The sequence below is a fragment of the Electrophorus electricus genome, chromosome 17 (assembly GCF_041902795.1).
Source record: "Electrophorus electricus isolate QZ-2024a chromosome 17, ASM4190279v1, whole genome shotgun sequence".
Taxonomy (NCBI): Eukaryota; Metazoa; Chordata; class Actinopteri; order Gymnotiformes; family Gymnotidae; genus Electrophorus; species Electrophorus electricus.
In genome coordinates this window covers 17,576,791-17,595,182 of record NC_137513.1, presented here as the reverse complement: position 1 = coordinate 17,595,182, position 18,392 = coordinate 17,576,791, and the positions used below count along the sequence as shown (strand labels likewise).

The window sequence follows — 18,392 nt, the reverse complement described above, 5'->3', positions numbered from 1 at the left end:
CTGGTGTACCCAGATTGAGTAGGGATATCTACATGATATCTACAACGAACAGACAAACAAACAAAAGACCCTGCCTTTTTTTCACATAAAAAAACAACCCAGTGTTTCCTAACCCTTACTGATTATGAAGCAACAGGAAGTCTACAACATTAAAATTGCTAAGCTAAAATTCCTTCCTGTGTTCTCCAAGGTATCAGTTCAGTGCCGTAGGGCTAGAAAGAATGGTATGGTAGTTTTTCCTCCTCAATGTGTTTTCTCTTACAATTCTGCTTTTAGTCAAATTCATGAATACCATTGTGTCATTTATCTAAGGGTTATACAACCTTATTAGTATTAGTTGTTGCAGTTGTTAGTACTACTATATATGTAATTTCAGGTTACTTGAGCAATAGGTTTTTGAATCTTTTAAAAATTCTATATAGCTCACTGGTTTTGTGCTTTTGATTATCCATAGATGGTACCTTTACAGTGGATAAGAATAGTTTTTTTATGGTGCATGCTAATAGATGTCACTATCTCCAAAGGTAAGACTTTTTATTAACCTTTTTATTTTTTATTTAAATACAGTATTTTAAAACTTAAAAAAAATACAGTATGAATATTCAACACATTATATGTTCCATATAAGGAAAATGGAATATCACGTTGCAACCACAGACAATTAATGCCACAAAGTCCAGTAACATCAGTATTACCTGCCATGTGACATATCCTGAAGAATGCAAAGAAATTCAAGGGTTCTGGAAGGAACATGGAAACGCAAGTATGATAATAAACAGCAAGGACAAAAGGAGGTTTATTCTGCATCATAATGACTCATTTGTGATTAGGCATTTTCGGGGAAGAACCAAACTCCTTGGAAATCTCCAAAACAATAACTGTTCTTTGTCAATCATCAATATCCAAGAAGAAGATAAGGGGAAGTACTACTTTAGACTGGAGAGTAAACATGATAGTTATAGCTTTCAGAAAAACCTGGTTATAATTAATGGTAAGTGAATCTATAAATTTGTCTGCAAAACCCAATATCCACTGGCAAATTGTTAACCATAACCCTATATATATATATATATATATATATATATATATATATATATATATATATATATATATATATATATATATATATATATATATATATATATATAAAGTAGCAAAAGTGTATAATCTACAATTAGAGTTCTTAGCGTGCACACACACACACACACACACAAATGCTAAGAAAAGTAATATTTAATTTAATTAAAATTGTCAAACTAATAAGGTGTACTCAGACTTTTGACCACTGAAACAATTAAATAATTGAATTGCATTTACATCTATTAAAATATTATTACATCATTTCTTATGTGACATCATATTTTGTATCCAGTCATAGGTCTTACTCCTGATTCTACAAAGCAGACCTTTCCCGGTTAGTTTCATTTGGTTATTTTACACTGCTTTACTTAAGGCTGCACAATCCTCCAGTCCCCCACCAAAATAATAATTTGTTGCCAAAATAAATCTATATTGTGCTTCAAGTTTTTTGAGCACTAAACTCCAAATAACTATAACTGGCACGACAGCAAAATCCGACCAATTAGAACATTTAAAATTCTTACCATGTAACATTTTACACTCATAGTCAGCCCTATTTTTAAGAATTTGAAATACATTTAATAATATTAATAATCTTTAGATCCATTTGTCCATTTTTATGATGGTGTTAATCAAACTGTGTCTGATTCATAGTACTAAAATATAATTTCTAAAATAGCAACATTCAGACATTCAAGTTCATTTATTTTCCTGTATTACAGACCTTAAATCAACTATGGATCCAATTTCAACTATGGATCCAATTTCAACTATGGATCCAATTGAGTGTAAGCATTCAATCCACCACAGAGTGAAGTTAACCACTCTTCTTTTTAAGCCACTGGCCATGCAGCACTGACCAGCATGGGGATCTTCAACTCTGCATCTGAAATCGAAACTTCAAATGCATTCTTCATACTGCATTTGAGATCCATACTTAATCACCTCTGGCCTATCATTTTAATATTAGTTCATCATAAAGGATTTCACTATTTGTAACAGTCAAACTATCCCTTCACATCCCTAGTATCTACATGATGTTTCACTGTTCAGTCCATATCTGAGTGTAGCAATATCATTTAAGATCATGCCCAACTGGTTATTCTTGAACACTGATGGCATAAATGATTGCTCAGACTGTACTGATGATGAAAGCCTAGATTGCAATCAAATTTGATTAAGTACACAGTTGTTATGGAGCTGTTTGTATCTGTTGATCTTTGTATCTGTTGAACAGCGACTCCAGTGTCTATTGTCATTTCTGTGTCTATTACCATTATTGTGGCTGGAATTGTAGCTGTGCTTGCATTTCTCTGCAGACGAAGAAGAAGGTGGGTCTACTTTAGACAATCTTCTGTATTTTTTAACTATAGAAATTATTAATTAATTCTGTTGTTATGAGTGTTTAATACTTTTGAGTGATTAATACTTTTCTCTTACTGTACTTTGGGTGATTTAATTGCAGTTGTAATATAACCAATTATTGTATGTTTAGCAAATTAACATTATAAGAATTATTATCTTTCAGAGGAAGGAACACTTTCAAACATGACTCAAATTACTACAAAAATTTTGAAATGCCTCATGGAACACAACCTGATATGTGAGACACTACTTTCATAATTTGAAATATCTGGTAAATCTGCATATAGCCTTGGAATTTATAGCCTCGGAATATATCAAGGGACATAAGTTATCACTTTAGTAACTGCAAGCTTGCTGCAACATAGTTTGAAATGAAGGATTTGCTGTCTATCAAGTGTGATCTCCCTAGCTGCAACCTGTCTTCATCTCTCACAGCACAACTCAAATCTAAAAATATAATACATTTTCATATCATATTATTTTTAATCTTTGCATTATGAGTAATTAGTAATAAAACTAACCTGACTGCAAAATAATCATAATCATCCTCACACAGGCAAGACATGAACGAGAAGGATAACAAAGAACAGGAGCCACCACACACACCTAAAGATGAACCTATTTATAACAATGTACAGGTAGTCTATTTAAATCCAACATCAGCCATAACATATTCAACTCAAAGTAATGTTATTTAACAAAACTAACCAAACACAGACCTTGAAACAATGACAATGTACTTATTATAAAGTGAGAGGTAAGGAGATCACATATGCTGAATTATACATTATCACAGATGAAATATACATTCTATAACATTCAGTGGATTCAGTGATTTCAAGGATCACCTTGAAAATGAAATGTAAATATAAAAGCAGATCCCATAGGGATTCACTGTTGTATCTGGCATGTTTTCTTGACAGGAGTATCACGAGGAGGCCATGCTGGACTGTGATGAAATGGACACTTTATACTGTAATGTTGGTGTACTGATGTCTGATCTCATAAGCTCCAAGAACTACAGTGGTCAAGATATATAGATATGATTCTACTACATGCAAATCTGCTGTATACTGAGTAAACACATCTATTTTAGAATTTACTTTAATCTGCATTCTCAAATGGTAATTATTTAATATTATGTAAGTATTAAATATTACTTGCTTGCTAGTACTCATGCATGTATGTCAACGTAGATGACATTTTGTAAAATGATTACTGTATATTTTTAAAATATTGTTTAATCTAGAGTGTGTACTTTTTTGGTATATTTCTCATGTTTATCTACTATTATTATATTTTTATGATGTATCTTAAGCTATGTGAAATAATACATTAATCAAGAGATTTTAAATGTTATGAAACAGAACACATCTAATTGATGATTGCATATTGTTTGTTGAAGTTCATTGATTACAAAATTCAAAGAGGACTGAAGAGCATATTGCAATGTTGTTAAAGGTTTTTCATTTAATAATAAAAATGAGTGCACGAACCATGGTGTATATTCAGTTGACTCAATATTGACATTATATATCATAGACTGTATAGAATCACAGTGTCCCAGTCCTGAATCAGACTCTGTTCTAATGGTCTCATCTACTGGCAAGATCTACTGTTCAACTTTAAACTCTGCCCACTGGTCTAGACTCTCTTTTCTCATTCTTGTACCTACATATCTTTCACATTAATTTTAGTGCTACCATTACTTAATCATTCACAGTAGCTACTGAATAATGTGCTTTAATACTAATAACTATATAATAAAACTGGAGTTTAAGAGGTTTGTCAGACTTCAGTCAGTTTTACAGGGTCACATCCCTTTTTTAACTTCATCTGACTTCACACTCACCGCCTAGAAGTGTTGAAAAACAGTTGTCTTTTTCTTTACACTTGCAAGATTATTGGGCAATGAGGATATTTAAAAAAAAATTGTTAATCAACTGTCTCAAATGTATTGAGTCCTTTAAAAGAGACAAATACTTGTTGAAATGACTTTAAAATAAAGGTTTATGACTACATGTTGCTTTTTATAGCCCTTGGACACAGACCTGAAATTACTGCACATTTTGCTGTTGTGCTGCAGAATGAAGAATGGCAACGAATAACAAACTTCGTATAATTTGAGGCCCACTGACATTTTATGATGAAGCCAAAGAACAGGAACCAGGTAATAGTGTTAGGCAGACGCACTGATGGACCCCAGGCAGTGATCACGCACTTGCCCTTTTGACCTCTGAACAGATGAGTGACCCTTTTTCCCAATTTTACAGTTTAGTTCGCAAGTTTGACGCATGACATCAATTCTCAGTTAAAAGCATGTAATGCCTGCCAACAGCATTTGAGTTCTAATTCTGTGAGACGCAGGAGCCTTTGGCTCTTCCTTGTCAGAGACACCATGGTTAGCACACGCACATCGAATGCCTGTAGTGTAGCTTTCACGCTTGTGGGGTCGCCTTGTCCTGTCTTCACCGCTGACAGCTGCAGAGCGAGAGAGTTTGCTCTAAGACTCAACACTGTCACTGTTGTGGAAAAAAATAAATAAATCTAATATTAAAACATCCCAATACAACCAGCCTGCTGTATGCAATGTAGTGCTCCACTAACAAGCAAGCTAATCAGGCACAGAATAGCATTATTAAACGAAACCAAATGTACTGTAGACCGGTAGGCTAGTTCCTTTGTCATGCAACTAAAACAAATAAATATGTGTTATGTGGTTAATAGTTTATGCAATCATTTGGATACTTACTCCTGTCATACGGGTAGATGTAGACGTAACGCGTGGTGGCCCGAGTGCCGCAGGCCGAGGGGCAGGACGCACAGACTAGCGACTGGGACATACATTTATTTACATAAACGACAGTGGCACTGATACGTATTACAAACAATAAACACAAACGTAACGATTGACATTAAACAAACACGATGAACACACATACGTTTCAACAATAAGGAAAGAACATTGACACGCTACGTCAACATTAACCAACACTCTCCACACTTTGACACGGGTTTATAGACATTTAGATGAACGCAGGCGCAGGTGTGTGCAGGTGTGGTTACAAACAGAACAGCCCTCCCACTGCATGTGGCTGGCCAAACCCTGTGACTCGGGGGAGGCGAGTGTTCCGTGACAGTAGACAAGGCAAGCCAACTGATTATCATTTTAATACAATAGTTCAGGGCCATTACAATTTTAAATCTGATTAAAATTAAATTAAAACTAAGTAAAGATAAAGTTCATCAAATAACCCATTAAAAATTGTTTGCAGAAAAAAGTAGCTTGAAGTTGAGCTACTCTACTGTCAGTTACAGTCTGATGGGGTTTACTTAATGTAGTGTCTTTGTCACCAAGCAGTCCTACCAAAATAAACATGATATCATAATGTTGGTCTATTTTTGGAAGATTAGCCCTTAATTGTCATGCATAATGTTTATTGGTCTCATTTACCAATATCAGTTTAAAGCCAACAAAGGACAGGCTAAGAAAACAGAAAGAAAGGAAAAGCTTCAGCGGGCCGCCCAGGGTAGCTCTCTTCTCTTCTGGATCAGGCCATCTAGCATTAAGGAGAAGAAGGAGGAGGGAATGATATTGCCACCTGATACAGAAGCCATCACAGATGAAGAAGAAAGCACAGAGTCCAGAGCAGAGTCAGTTTCAGGGACAACTACAGAAACAATCTTCTGACACATTAGATCAAGATGAGGGTGAGACGGAGGCTGGACCCCTTATAGCACAGGGAGGATATGAGCAAAAGCAAGCTGTTAATGCAGGAGAGGAAGTACATCGCAAACATAGTTGATAAACATTTCACATCAGCTGCAATGAGAATTACATTTCTATGTGCTGCAACACAGTCCTCTGTCTAGAGGCTGGTATATGATATGGTAACTAGACATAGCATATCTCAAAAATGCTGAAAAACATTGGTTCTCTGGAAAAGTATGTCTGGAGTACTCAAATACTCTTTTTTCAATACACTGTTTTAGTTGTCAGCTTTCAACCAGCACTCAGTCACAGAAATCCTCATGACAAGCATGGTCAGGCCAACTACCAAAAAAGGCACTCCAGACATTCTTTGATGTATAGCAGGAAGAATGCATTTCCTGCCATGACAGTGTCAATGTAGAATGTAGAATGAATGCAGAGTGAAAGTCACCAAGACAAAGCCCCAGGTGTCTGTGCTGTCTAACAGAAGCCAAAAAGACATATTTGCAGCACTGGGCCCTTACATCAGGAAGGCGAGATACAAAGTGAAATAAAAGGGGTGGGAATGTACTCCATCCTATTGGATGAAACCTCTGATGTTTTAAACCATAGGCAAGTGTTATTTGTAGTATGATATCTTCATCATATACAAATAAAGGGGAGACTCATTGGGGTGTGTAATGTTGATACAACTACAGGCCAGGAGCTGGAAAGTGCTATGCCTTCCCTTCTGTAGAAGACTGGTCCAGAGATAAAGAATACATGTGGCCAAGGATATGATGGAGCAGCCAACGTGAGTGGCATGTATAAAGGTCTTCAAGCCAGAATACATGCATGCAACAAAAAACAAAGTGCACTATTTGAATCTGGTCCTGGTGGAAGCCTCAAAATCTAACAAGCAGTTTGTGTATACTTGTTGCATACTTTTTGCACTGGCTCCCCAAAGTGCCTAGCTGCACTGATGAAATAGCAGCAGTCTTTGCATCCTCTACACTGAAGCTCAAGAAGCTCTTAGATATCTGATGGGCCTTCAGAGAGAGAGCACCGAAAGCCCTTCGGAATATTATGAAAGCTCTTACGAAGCTCCTTGATGACATCAGTGCAAGTGATTCACCTAATCTGGCCCTAGGGGATGATGAGATGCATAGAAATGGGATCAACTTTATTCTCTGCCTGGAAAGCATCACGTCAGAGACCACTGTCAGGGCCAAGAGAATGTTCTAAGATATGTAGACGTTAGCTGCTACATAGATAGTTAACCGCCTTCACAATCTGAGTTCTGCTAAGGATGGTGACCTGTTTGATGAGAAGTTGTAAGCATTCTTATCTACAAGAGGATTTGAACTAAGTGGACAAGCAATGATGCTGATGTCATTGCTCATCTGCTTGCTGACGCAACAGCAGGGAACAATGAACTGTGGCTTGCTCAGAATCAATTGGATCAACAAGAAATAACTTTGGGTCTTTGTTGGTATTGTATAAATGCTGAACTGGATTACAGATACAAAGTCACCTACCATGTGTCACATATATAGTGTTCTGGTGAAGCAATATGACCATATTGCATACATCACCTCCTTTACCAGTGGAGCTAAGGAGATTGTACAGCATCTCCAGGACGAACTTAGAGACTAGAATGACCCACACTTACCGGAAGAGCTCCGGAAAGCCTGGATTATATGTGGAAGAGAACTGCAATACCTCTCACAGCTCACATTCCCACAGTGCTATTTAAGCCCAGAAATGGATATTCCAGAATCACATCACGCATGGCAAATCACTATAGTCTCTTTAGGGTAAGAACCCTTCACATAATGGTCCTTCATTCCTCTGCTGCAGAACATTAAACAATGTGAATTTCTGTGGGGCCTCATAAGAACTTATCTCTTCTGTACCAAAGGCAAGAGCTACTAGAGAAAATGGCTCTTCGTGAGGCAGCAAGGAATGTGCCATCAGTTGGCAACCATAAAGCGACAAAACTTACACTCCTACATTTCACCATGTATCTGATGTATTTGATACAAAGCATCCTGTGATTAAACTCATTATTTCTGAATCTGATGACAAAGTGAAGCATCTACATAAGAATAAGTGTTCAGACACTTCTGAAAAAAAAAAAAAAGCTGTGAAATGTCATCAGCACAAATGCAGTGTTCCAAAGGTGGAGAGCAAAGCCACAGCCACCTACAATGACAGCTCTTCCCCCATGTAGACTTCAACTTTTTAAGCCTGCTTTCTTTTTCACTGACACTATTTTGGCCCATTTGTAATCAAAATAATCCAAAGGAATGAAAAGAGGTGGGGCATCTTGATCAAGTGTCTAATAACACTTGCAGTATACGATTCTGTACTCTCTAGTACCGATACATTCATTCCCGATGGCCTGAGACAATTTAGTTTCTCACAGAGGAATTCCATCAGAGCGGTACTAACTCCACCAGAGGGACTAACTTTAGAGGAGGAGAACGCGAGTTGAAGCTTTCAAAGAAATGTGTGCTACATTACAAGAGAAGCATGTCAAGCAAAACATCACATTCAACTTCAGTCCTCCTGGAGCGCCATACTTTAGAGGAATGTGGGAGCATGAAATATGGTCTATTAAAGTAGCCTTGCAAGTATCATTTAGGACCCAGACCACACTTATCCCAAGTAGAAAATCCAGATAACAACAAATGACCATGGTCATGATTCTGATTGGACAATGGGAACTGGCCCATCAGCCACTTTACAGAACTTTTGTCAGGGGAAGATGGAGCAGAACTGCTGCTCATGTGCGGGACAAAAACTTACGTCAGATGAAGGACAAGGCTAGTTCGCCTACCTGATTAGATTTGAAAGTAGAAAAATGTTCATGTGCAGTCAACAAACTGTTCAGTGTGGCCAAGCACCATCTAGAGGGCATTGTCAGGAACTGCACTTTTAAATTCAGGCTTTTTGGTCTTGTGTTACAATTACTCTAATGTGTATTTGTCATTTCTTAAAGACAAGCTTCCTCACATGGTCACACAGATAACCAAAATAAAGAAAGGAAGTTTTACATTCTACATGATTTCTTCAACTCTCTGAAATAATTCGTTGAATTTTACAATTTAAAAATGGCATCCAATATGCACAAACAAGCCTAGATTGATTGAGATCAACCTAAACATAAATAAAGATTTTTCTTGAAGTCTTGCTCTCCTTCTCCAAGTGTCCAGCTCAGATTCAGTTCACTGGACTTCAGATGTTGGCATAAATGGCATCATCAGTAGCACATTCGTATGGATTGTCCTCTACATCCAGCTGCAAGAGTAAGAAATGGTTACGTTTATATGGATAGAGCACACAAAATTACAAGCCTCTGGTCACTAAATTATTTAAATAAATTGAGTGGCGGTAAGAGTTAGTTTCTTCTGTTTCATTAGTGCCTTTTTGTATAGTTTTATGTTGTTTTATTTATTTTAGAGCCTCCATGACTGTAATTGTGATCCTGGGATGCTGGGAGGGTGTCCAGATGGTAATGCATTGTTACTGCATTGTAATATACACTGTATTGCCAAAAGTATTCGCTCGTCTGCCTTTGCATGCATATGAACTTGAGTGACATTCCAATCTTAATCCACTGGGTTTAACATGATGTCAGCCTACCCTCTGCAGCTATAACAGCTTCAACTCTTCTGGGAAGGCTTTTCACCATGTTTAGGAATGCGTTTATGGGAATTTTTGACCATTCCTCCAGAAGGTCAGAGTGAGGTCAGACACTGATATAGGATGAGAAGGCCTGGCTCTCAGTCACCTAATTCATCCCAAAGGTGTTCTATCAGGTTGAGGTCAGGACTCTGTGCAGGTCAGTCAAGTTGTTCTACACCAAACTCGCTCATCCACATCTTTGTGGACCTTGCTTTGTGAACTAGTGCGCAGTCATGTTGGAACAGGAAGGGGCCATTCCCAAACTGTTCCCACAAAGCTGGGAACATGAAATTGTCCAAAATCTCTTGGTATGCTGAAGCATTAACAGTTCCTTTCACTGGAACTAAGAGGCTGAGCCTAACTCCTGAAATCAACCCCACACCATAATCCTCCCTCCACCAAACTTTGCACTTGGCACAATGCAGTCAGACAAGTACTGTTCTCCTGGCAACCGCCAAACCCAGACTCGACAGAGAAGTGTGATTCAGCACTCCAAACAACATGTCTCCACTGCTCTAGAGTCCAGTGGCGGCATGCTTTACACTACTGCATCTGACGCTTTGCATTGCGCTTGGTGATGTAAGGCTCGGATGCAGCTGCTCAACCATGGAAACCCATTCCATGAAGCTCTCTACGCACTGTTCTTGAGCTAACCTGAAGGCCATATGAAGTTTGGAGGTCTGTAGCGATTGACTCCGCAGAAAGTCGGCGATCTCTGCACACTACGAACCTCAGCATCCGCTGACCTTGCACTGTCATTTTACGTGGCATACCAATTCGTGGCTGAGTTGCTGTCATTCCCAATCACTTCCACCTTATTATAATACCACTCACAGTTGACTGTGGAATATTTACTAGCACGGAAATTTCATGACTGGGCTTGTTGCAGAGGTGGCATCCTATCACAGCACCATGCTGGAATTCACCGAGCTCCTGACAGAGACCCATTCTTTCACAAATGTTTGTAGAAGTAGTCTACACGCCTGGGTGCTTGGTTTTATACACCTGTAGCCATGGATGTGATTGGAATACCTGAACTGAATGATTTGGATGGGTGAGTGAATACTTTTGGCAATATAATGATTAAAGTCTCATCTTTTACAGTACAGTTTTGCAGTTTCTCTTGCTGATAGTGGTGGAACCCACTGGTATATAGGAGTGCTATGTATTGGTGTTTTTCCTTTGTGTGTATTTTCTTTAGATCTGTTGTGGACCTCATCATTTTTTATTGGTTTGGTGGTGTCACTGGGTTAAACTCCTCATGGTGGTGATGCCGAGTTAAACTGCTCTCATTAGACGTCATAACAGCTGATGTAAAGACAGCTGGACAGAAGTCGTTACATTACTTAGGACAGGATGTCCTCGAAATTGGTGTGATATGAAATGACCTCCATATTAGAGGAATGGTGTGTGCGTGGGTGTATGTATCTAAAGAAAGCTCAAAAATGATGCTTCAACAAATGCACTCATTATGTGAACCAGTAGTTTTCTTTGTACTGATACATCAAAATGTATTTATCACATGGCCAACCTTGTGTGTCACGTGTCACGGACTGTCGCCAGATCAGTAAGCATGAGCACCTTTGCCTTGTTTATTCTCTCTTATTTAAAGCCCATAGTTACTGTCCTCCAGTGCAGTGCATTGCTCGCCTGTACAGAGCCTAGAAGGCGACGCCTGCAAGCCAGCTTCCACATCGCTGTACAATGAGTGGTTATTGTCAGCTGCTTGTCAGTTTCCTTTCTATTAATGGAGTTAGCTCTCCGCTGGGCATATTTTTGTTCTTGTTATGGAGAATCAGGACTTTGTAAGTGCACTTGCTTCTCGTTCTCTCCCTGCTGCCGTCACAAAATGTTATCCTATCCTGACTGCTTGGTGTGATGCTTACAAATATCCGTACATTTATGATAAATGCCCCCTATGTTCAAACATCACAAAATGACCATGTAGTGAATTTGAAAATTCAAAGTCATTTTGTGCCGGACTTGGCTTCTTTGATGAGAACTTTCCTGTCATGCTCTTTATTGTGTCCCAGAGTGTTTTGGGCTCTTTGTTGTAACAGCATCTTCCAGAGAGTTCCTCCATTTTACACTGTCAGCTTCTCTCTTAGGTTTCCCCTCAGTTTGACAGGACCTCAGTACTGGACACTAAATGCCTTCCTCATGGGATTTATCATCTGTTTAATATTCTCACTAATATGCATCATCTTGTTTAGGTGGCACAGACATAGACCTTAATATTTCCTGTAGGAATAACTGTTCCGCACACACGTATTGTCACTTGTAATTGTGGTAATCCAATGTACCCTGCTGACATGTGTTCCAATATGTATTTTCAAACCAACCTTTTAGTTGACTCATACTGTCTTGAGTCCACAACCTAACCTCTCTTTCCAGGGTGTTATTGTTTTAAAATTTTGATTAATGTTAGAATTAAGTAGACCACCAAATAAAGTTGTTCCCTTTAAAAAAAAATTCCGCTAAATACACTGTTTACTTAAATTCAACCGTATCCCTACTCTTATGAGACACATTGTGCGTATTTAGCACTACTGTAAATGCTGTGACAGATTAGTGTGGTACATGTTTTAGACTCCTTAACATTCCACAAAAGCAAATGACTTTCAACAAATGCAAAGATGATTTGTTGTGATCTGCCTACCGCCATGTTGCTATACACATGCTGCGTTCCTTTGTAGTTTGGGGGGGAATCTTCACATTTTCTGCAAACCGAAGGACAAGTTATTATGATATGAATATACCCAATCCATGTAAAGTGACCTCTGAAACCAAGAGCAATGCTAGCATGCTGACTAATATGCTACTGATATAGTGACTTTTCATTTACAGTAAACATCACTGGACAAATGTCGTTAATTCAAACTGCTTACAGCTTGCTCTGTAACAGGTAAGTATCTCTGCTGCAATTTTGACACAAGGATGTCCTTGCATGTACCTTTGTGAGTCAGCCTGGCTTGGGGTGACATTCATTTCTGTCTTCAGGTGTGTTGCATTCTGCTCTATTCTGCTAATTTCTCACAAAAGACATGTAGCATTATTTTCTCTCCCACAGCTTGTTCATATATTTTTAGAAGTGTGTTAATGTAGTTATTTGAAAAGAGTGATTCATTCTTACCATTTTCTTTTCATTATCCATATGGAGATGCCAGTTATGGTTACAACAAGTGCAGAGACAGCAAGTGAAATGTATATAAGGTTTCCTATCAAAAAGGAAACACTATTAACACTGTCAGGTTGGAGATGAACACTTGAAATTCTATATTATACTAAACTTCTCACATGGTGCATTCATCATCTAGAAGACTGATTTGAAGTCTCACCATTGTGAGGCACTTGTAAAGTCAGGGTAGAGCTGCCCTCACTGTTGCTGGCACTGCAGTGCACAGTGTCTGTGAAGCCTAGTATCCCCTGTAGAGTTCCAATAGTAAGAGAGCCATTTGTCTCTATGCTGGTATTGTGGAGCTCTTTGGATGGGTCTGAACCCCACCACTTGATGTAGCTGGCAGGATGGGAGTTCACCTTGCACAGACATGTTACTACTAAGATCGCCGAAGTACACGAGGAGGCAACTTCAATTTGAGGAGGATCTGCGAAGGATAATTTCAAAAGGTGCTTAAATTTAGACTACTGGTGACATAAAAAGGTCAATGATGGTGATTATTTCATAATGTAACACATATATAAGTGTATCTGCCTTAATTGTATCTACAGATTTGTGAATGTGCAATGGTGCTCGAACCCAGGTCAGGACACCAACAGCCTACTGGGTGAGCTACCACGCTTTAACAATGGTGTACCCGTGTGCAAAACAGTTAGATCTAAGAACAGGTAGAACAGGAGAAGTAAAAAAAAGAAAAAAAAGAAAAAAAGTGGGGAGTTGAACCCTGGTCACTTTGCTGCAAGGCAAACGAACTCCAGCTAGACTGAGGCCGCCATCATAATGACCTGCGCGTATATCGCACTTCAAAGGAATGGAGCATGACAAAACGAGAGGAAAAACTAAACACCACGCTGAGCGTGGAAAATGGGAGAACAAAAGATGCTACGGAAAGAATGGCAGTACCGATGCACTGGGGAAAACCAAATTAAAACTTCCCAAACAAAACCAGAAAACAGGGAGAAACTTTAATGGCTAAGGGGAGCGACAGACTCGAGAGGGGAAAACTGGAGAAGGGAGGGGACGTGTACAGACACAGACACTCTCACAGAGGTGTAGCACAAGGGCTCACAGACCTCAGATCCCAAAGTTACCAGCTAGGAGCTTGGCTCAACACTTTAGCAAAAGCCCAGCACTGAGTGACTGGGTCACTGGGCTTATACAGATCTAGCACAGCTGTCAGGCATCAAGCCTGATAGTGTGCCTGACTCAAGGCCACGGCCTGGTGCCAACCCTTACAGAATGAAAGTGTATGCAAAGCACTAAGGATTCCAAGATCACCTCAACAATTTCTGGAGGATCAATAATACATATATACTGTGTAGCATCAGTCACTATATTCTGAAAAAATTTACGTACAAATAAACAGAAACAAAGGCTCCATAATTTAATATATAATCAAATGCTGGGGAGTTGAACCAATAGGCCTTCTTAGAGATAAAGGCAAACTGGAATTTTACATGTATTATTTGACAGTTAAAAGCCTGCTGATGCTCATAAATGTTGATTAAATGCAGAAATTCCCCAATCTCTATTTCATAATAGATGATTCCGACAAAGATTTGCCATATAAACATACACTAGATTTTATGTTTGACTCACATTTGACATTCAAAGTTGTCTGGATGTTTACTCTCTTCCCTCCTGGAAACTCAGCTGTGCAAATGAGAGGCTGGTTGTGGTCCACTTTGGAGGGTATAAAGCTCAGAGTTGAAGTCATTGTCCACTGACCCTTGGTCTGCTCCTGTGATTGGCTATTAAGTATTCCTCTGTAATTCCATGTGATGTGAGGTGGGTCTGATGGACAGGAGTGAGACACAGAGCAGGAAGTTGTCACCTTCTTCCCTGACCTCATTTCCATCCCTGAAGATATGGTTGGGCGTGCTGGAGAATCTATGCATGAAAAATAAAATAAAATTTAAAGGTAGTGCCATGAAAATAAATCATAAAACAAAAACACAAACCTCAATGCCAAGTTCAACCACACATTTCACAGACATAAAAATACGGGCCAAACAAAATTTGACCTATATAAACATAAGCACCTGTAACATATATACACAATTTTGGAACCTCAAACATTAAATTGAAACAAGTAATTGCAATGAATTTTCACCATAGTTAATCTGGAGCAATTATTTTGAACCCTGTTTATCCTTCTTGGTTTGATTTCTTTGGGTGGATGGGAACACTGGTCACAATAGGCTGTGGGCCAAATCCAATGAAAAGAGACTATGTGGACACAGTGGTCTTGTTCTGGTTCCAAGAATATTCTGACTCCAGTTCAATCCAGCTAGAATGTAATGTGCATTGTGGCTGAGACATACACTAATATTTCCTTTGATTGTTATTTAAACCTTTGTCTGACACCCACCTTTTACTAAAAGGGAGACTTTACTTTGAGTAAAGGAATATTTGTTGTAATCTTCGATCTCAATCCGGAACATGAAAGTGCCTTTATCTGTGTGATGCAGTGGGTTGATTTTCAGCGAGCAGTTTCTGTGGCTTAAGTCACCCGTGAGGCTTGTACGTCCCTGGAACATTTGACTGATTTTGGAGGTTACTGAATGGAAAACCTTCTCATTAAAGTCTGTTAACCAGATTCCAGTGAAGTCCGAGGCCTTTTTGCTTGGACCAGGATAATTAAAGTGGCAGGGAATCACCACACACGAGCCTTCCAAGCCAACCATCAAGGGAGGTATTTTAACTCTCCATGAGTCACTCTCAATGGGGGACACTGAAATGACACACAATGAGTATATGAAGTGTTCACCGTGCTACAACATGTGAGTATGAGCATTCAGGAAGACCAGACTGTGACATGACAAATCAGTAATCACCACATGCTTCTAAAATCATGCCTGAAAATCCAGCCTTTTTCATTATCATAAATAATGCAGCGTCAAGTGGGATCTTGAAATTAAGGTTTAACAACAACAAAAGGCTTAATTAAAATTAAGATGCAGTTTTATAACTGTTGGGGATTATTCCATTAGCATTGCTTCAAATGAAATCCAAAAACTTCTGAAACTCAATAAGTTAAATAGAATACAATTTTAAAAATATTAAAACACTGTTTAAAAGTTGTTGTAAGGACATTTAAAGGTGTCACAGAATGGAAAACTGTATTTAGCTTGGCACATTTCAATAAGGAGAGCTCAGTACATGAACTCACATTCTGTGAACCTCACACTCTGTTGTCACCCCATTCAAATGTTAATCTCACATAAGCAAAAGTGGGTTGTAAAACAAACCAATTCCATAAATATTAGACTGTTAGTCTTGATTGATTAAAATATTGCACCTAAAATGTGCATACATCAGCCCAAATTCTACTCCAGGCAAACCTTCTGCTGTTCTGCAGGTATACAGATATCAGAGAACAAATTAAAAATACTGAATAAATACATTCTATGGTATCTTTAATATTTGGTGAGGTTAACATTTCTTTGATGTTTATTTTAAAAACTTGTATAATTTTCTCTACTTACCCTTAAGCCAGAGGACATAAAAACACAAATACCACCAGTAAAAGAACATCTTCCTGTCTTACTGTTCACCTGGGAAATAGTTATCATAGAATTTCAGGAGCAATACAGGGCAATTGGAATTATACATCATTATACATATACATAATAATGTAATTACTTTATTTGGAACAATAATAAACAAAAACTCAGGTTTAAAATTTTCTTTGCTGTTCTGGTACTGCAAACCATATGTGTAGTTTTCTTGTGGGGTCCAAATTTACATACCTGCTCAGAAAGGTTTTGTCTTTATTATATTTATACTATTTATGATAGCTAAGGATACTTTTCTGAATAGACAACTACAGCACTTTTAAAAGTCACTCTGGACAAGTGCATCTGCTAAAGTCCCTAAATGAAAATGTAAATAAAACAATCAGATACCTTTTGCACCCAGTGATTGGCAGTATTCTTGAATTCAGAACATAGTTGTTATCCTTGGGTGCTTTGTTCCCTTTTTAGGGCCAGTGTTATGTCTTTATTTTAGGCCTTAACACTTCCCGTTTATTCTAGTCTTAGTTTCCCTTATCATTCATCTAGCCCATGCAAATGTGTCATCAAATGAACCCTGAGAGAGAGTAATAGTATACACTAACAGTCAAAATGACTTATTTGTTGATTTGATTGATTGATTTGACATCTGTCAATCACCCCCACACATACACACACCACCCCGACCCCCCCACCACCATATTTCTTATAAAATTTATATATATATATAAATTATTATTATTGTCAAGCGCAAGGCACGTGGTTTGGCCAGCCACGTGCAGTGGGAGGACTCTCGTTTGTGGCCACGCCTGCACACACCTGCACTTCGTTTTAGTCTGTGTGTATTTAAACTCACGTCAGGGTGTGCGGCGTTGCTGGTCATTGTCGAAGTAACGTGTCGATGTAACGTGTTGATGTAACTTGTTAATGTTTCTTCGTCATTGTGAAAGCTTAAGCGTGTTCATTATGTTTGTTTAAATGTCACTCGTTTCATGTTCATGTTATCATTTGTAATACGTGTGAGTGCCGCTGTCATTTATTTAATAAATGTTCGTCCTTGTCGAGGAAGTCTGCGAGTCTTGCTCCACGCCCTGTGGCACTCGGGCCGACACGAGTTACATGACACGAGTCATGATATGATGTGACATAATATTATATGAAAACATGTAATAATTTATTGAATTGAGAAATAATCAAGTGATTAAAGTAATTAAAAGTTATGAGTCTTAAATGAATACATACCTCCCAGTCATTAATGTCCGCTCTGCTCCGCTGCCGGTCATGTACGGATACTCAAACATGCGTATGGGTCTCAGTTGTGTCTCTCTCTCTCTCTCACACTCACCCACTCACTCACTCTTCCCCCCCATTGGCTGATTCTCTAAGGAAGTCACACCTCCTCCCAAGTCCTTCCTCCTAACATACAGGAATACACCTTCTGTCAAAAATTGACATAAGCCCCCCTCATACAACCCTCCCCACTCACACATCCCTCCCCCTTCTCCTACCCATACAGGAATACACTTTCTGACAAAAATTGATATAAGGTGTCCGTCCCCCAAAAACCAAACTCCTCCCAGGGTCAGTAATACACTAGGCCAGAAAGTTCAAATTTTACCGCCTTTTTTTTTTACCCAACCAAACAGACCTGTGTATTAGAGGTTTCTTTAACTGAGAAATATTAACGTGATTAAAGAAAATTTAAGTTTTCAGTCTCATACTATACCAGTCTTTCTCCACTTTCTCTGTCTGTTCATTATCCTCTCTGACACACACTCTGCAGTCAGGGGTCATTGACACTCTCTCTCTCTCTCTCTCTCTCTCTCTCTCTCTCTCTCTCTCCTCCTCCTCACATCTTATCTGCCATATGCAC

The 18,392-nt window shown here is 38.6% G+C and overlaps 2 protein-coding genes across 6 annotated transcripts; one reads left to right on the top strand and one right to left on the bottom strand.

Moving 5' to 3' along the window:
* The first annotated feature begins 144 nt into the window (after positions 1-144).
* LOC113568297 (uncharacterized) lies at positions 145-3,951 on the top strand. 2 transcript variants are annotated; one of them, XM_081700599.1, is made up of 9 exons: positions 145-224; positions 455-524; positions 629-991; positions 1,373-1,414; positions 1,803-1,868; positions 2,378-2,411; positions 2,609-2,683; positions 3,002-3,083; positions 3,369-3,951. In XM_081700599.1, exons 1-9 carry the CDS (start codon positions 222-224, stop codon positions 3,483-3,485), a joined length of 852 nt encoding a protein of 283 aa, XP_081556725.1. In that variant the 5' UTR covers positions 145-221; the 3' UTR covers positions 3,486-3,951. The 2 variants fall into 2 exon arrangements, with proteins under 2 accessions (XP_081556725.1, XP_035390273.1); XM_035534380.2 differs by having other exon boundaries at positions 2,318-2,411; positions 3,369-3,950.
* A 5,279-nt stretch (positions 3,952-9,230) lies between these two features.
* Positions 9,231-17,835, bottom strand: LOC113568565 (myelin-associated glycoprotein). 4 transcript variants are annotated; one of them, XM_035534273.2, is made up of 9 exons: positions 17,762-17,835; positions 16,493-16,561; positions 15,376-15,738; positions 14,604-14,894; positions 13,165-13,431; positions 12,960-13,044; positions 12,780-12,851; positions 12,486-12,546; positions 9,231-9,439 (listed from the first exon to the last, which is right to left on the bottom strand). In XM_035534273.2, the coding sequence occupies exons 2-9, from the start codon at positions 16,539-16,541 to the stop codon at positions 9,377-9,379; spliced, it is 1,251 nt and encodes a 416-aa protein (XP_035390166.1). In that variant the 5' UTR covers positions 16,542-16,561; positions 17,762-17,835; the 3' UTR covers positions 9,231-9,376. The 4 variants fall into 4 exon arrangements, 3 of the variants coding, with proteins under 3 accessions (XP_035390166.1, XP_035390167.1, XP_081556433.1); XM_035534274.2 differs by lacking the exon at positions 17,762-17,835 and adding an exon at positions 16,306-16,359 and having other exon boundaries at positions 16,493-16,555; XM_081700307.1 differs by lacking the exon at positions 16,493-16,561 and having other exon boundaries at positions 17,762-17,831.
* Positions 17,836-18,392: the final 557 nt, after the last annotated feature.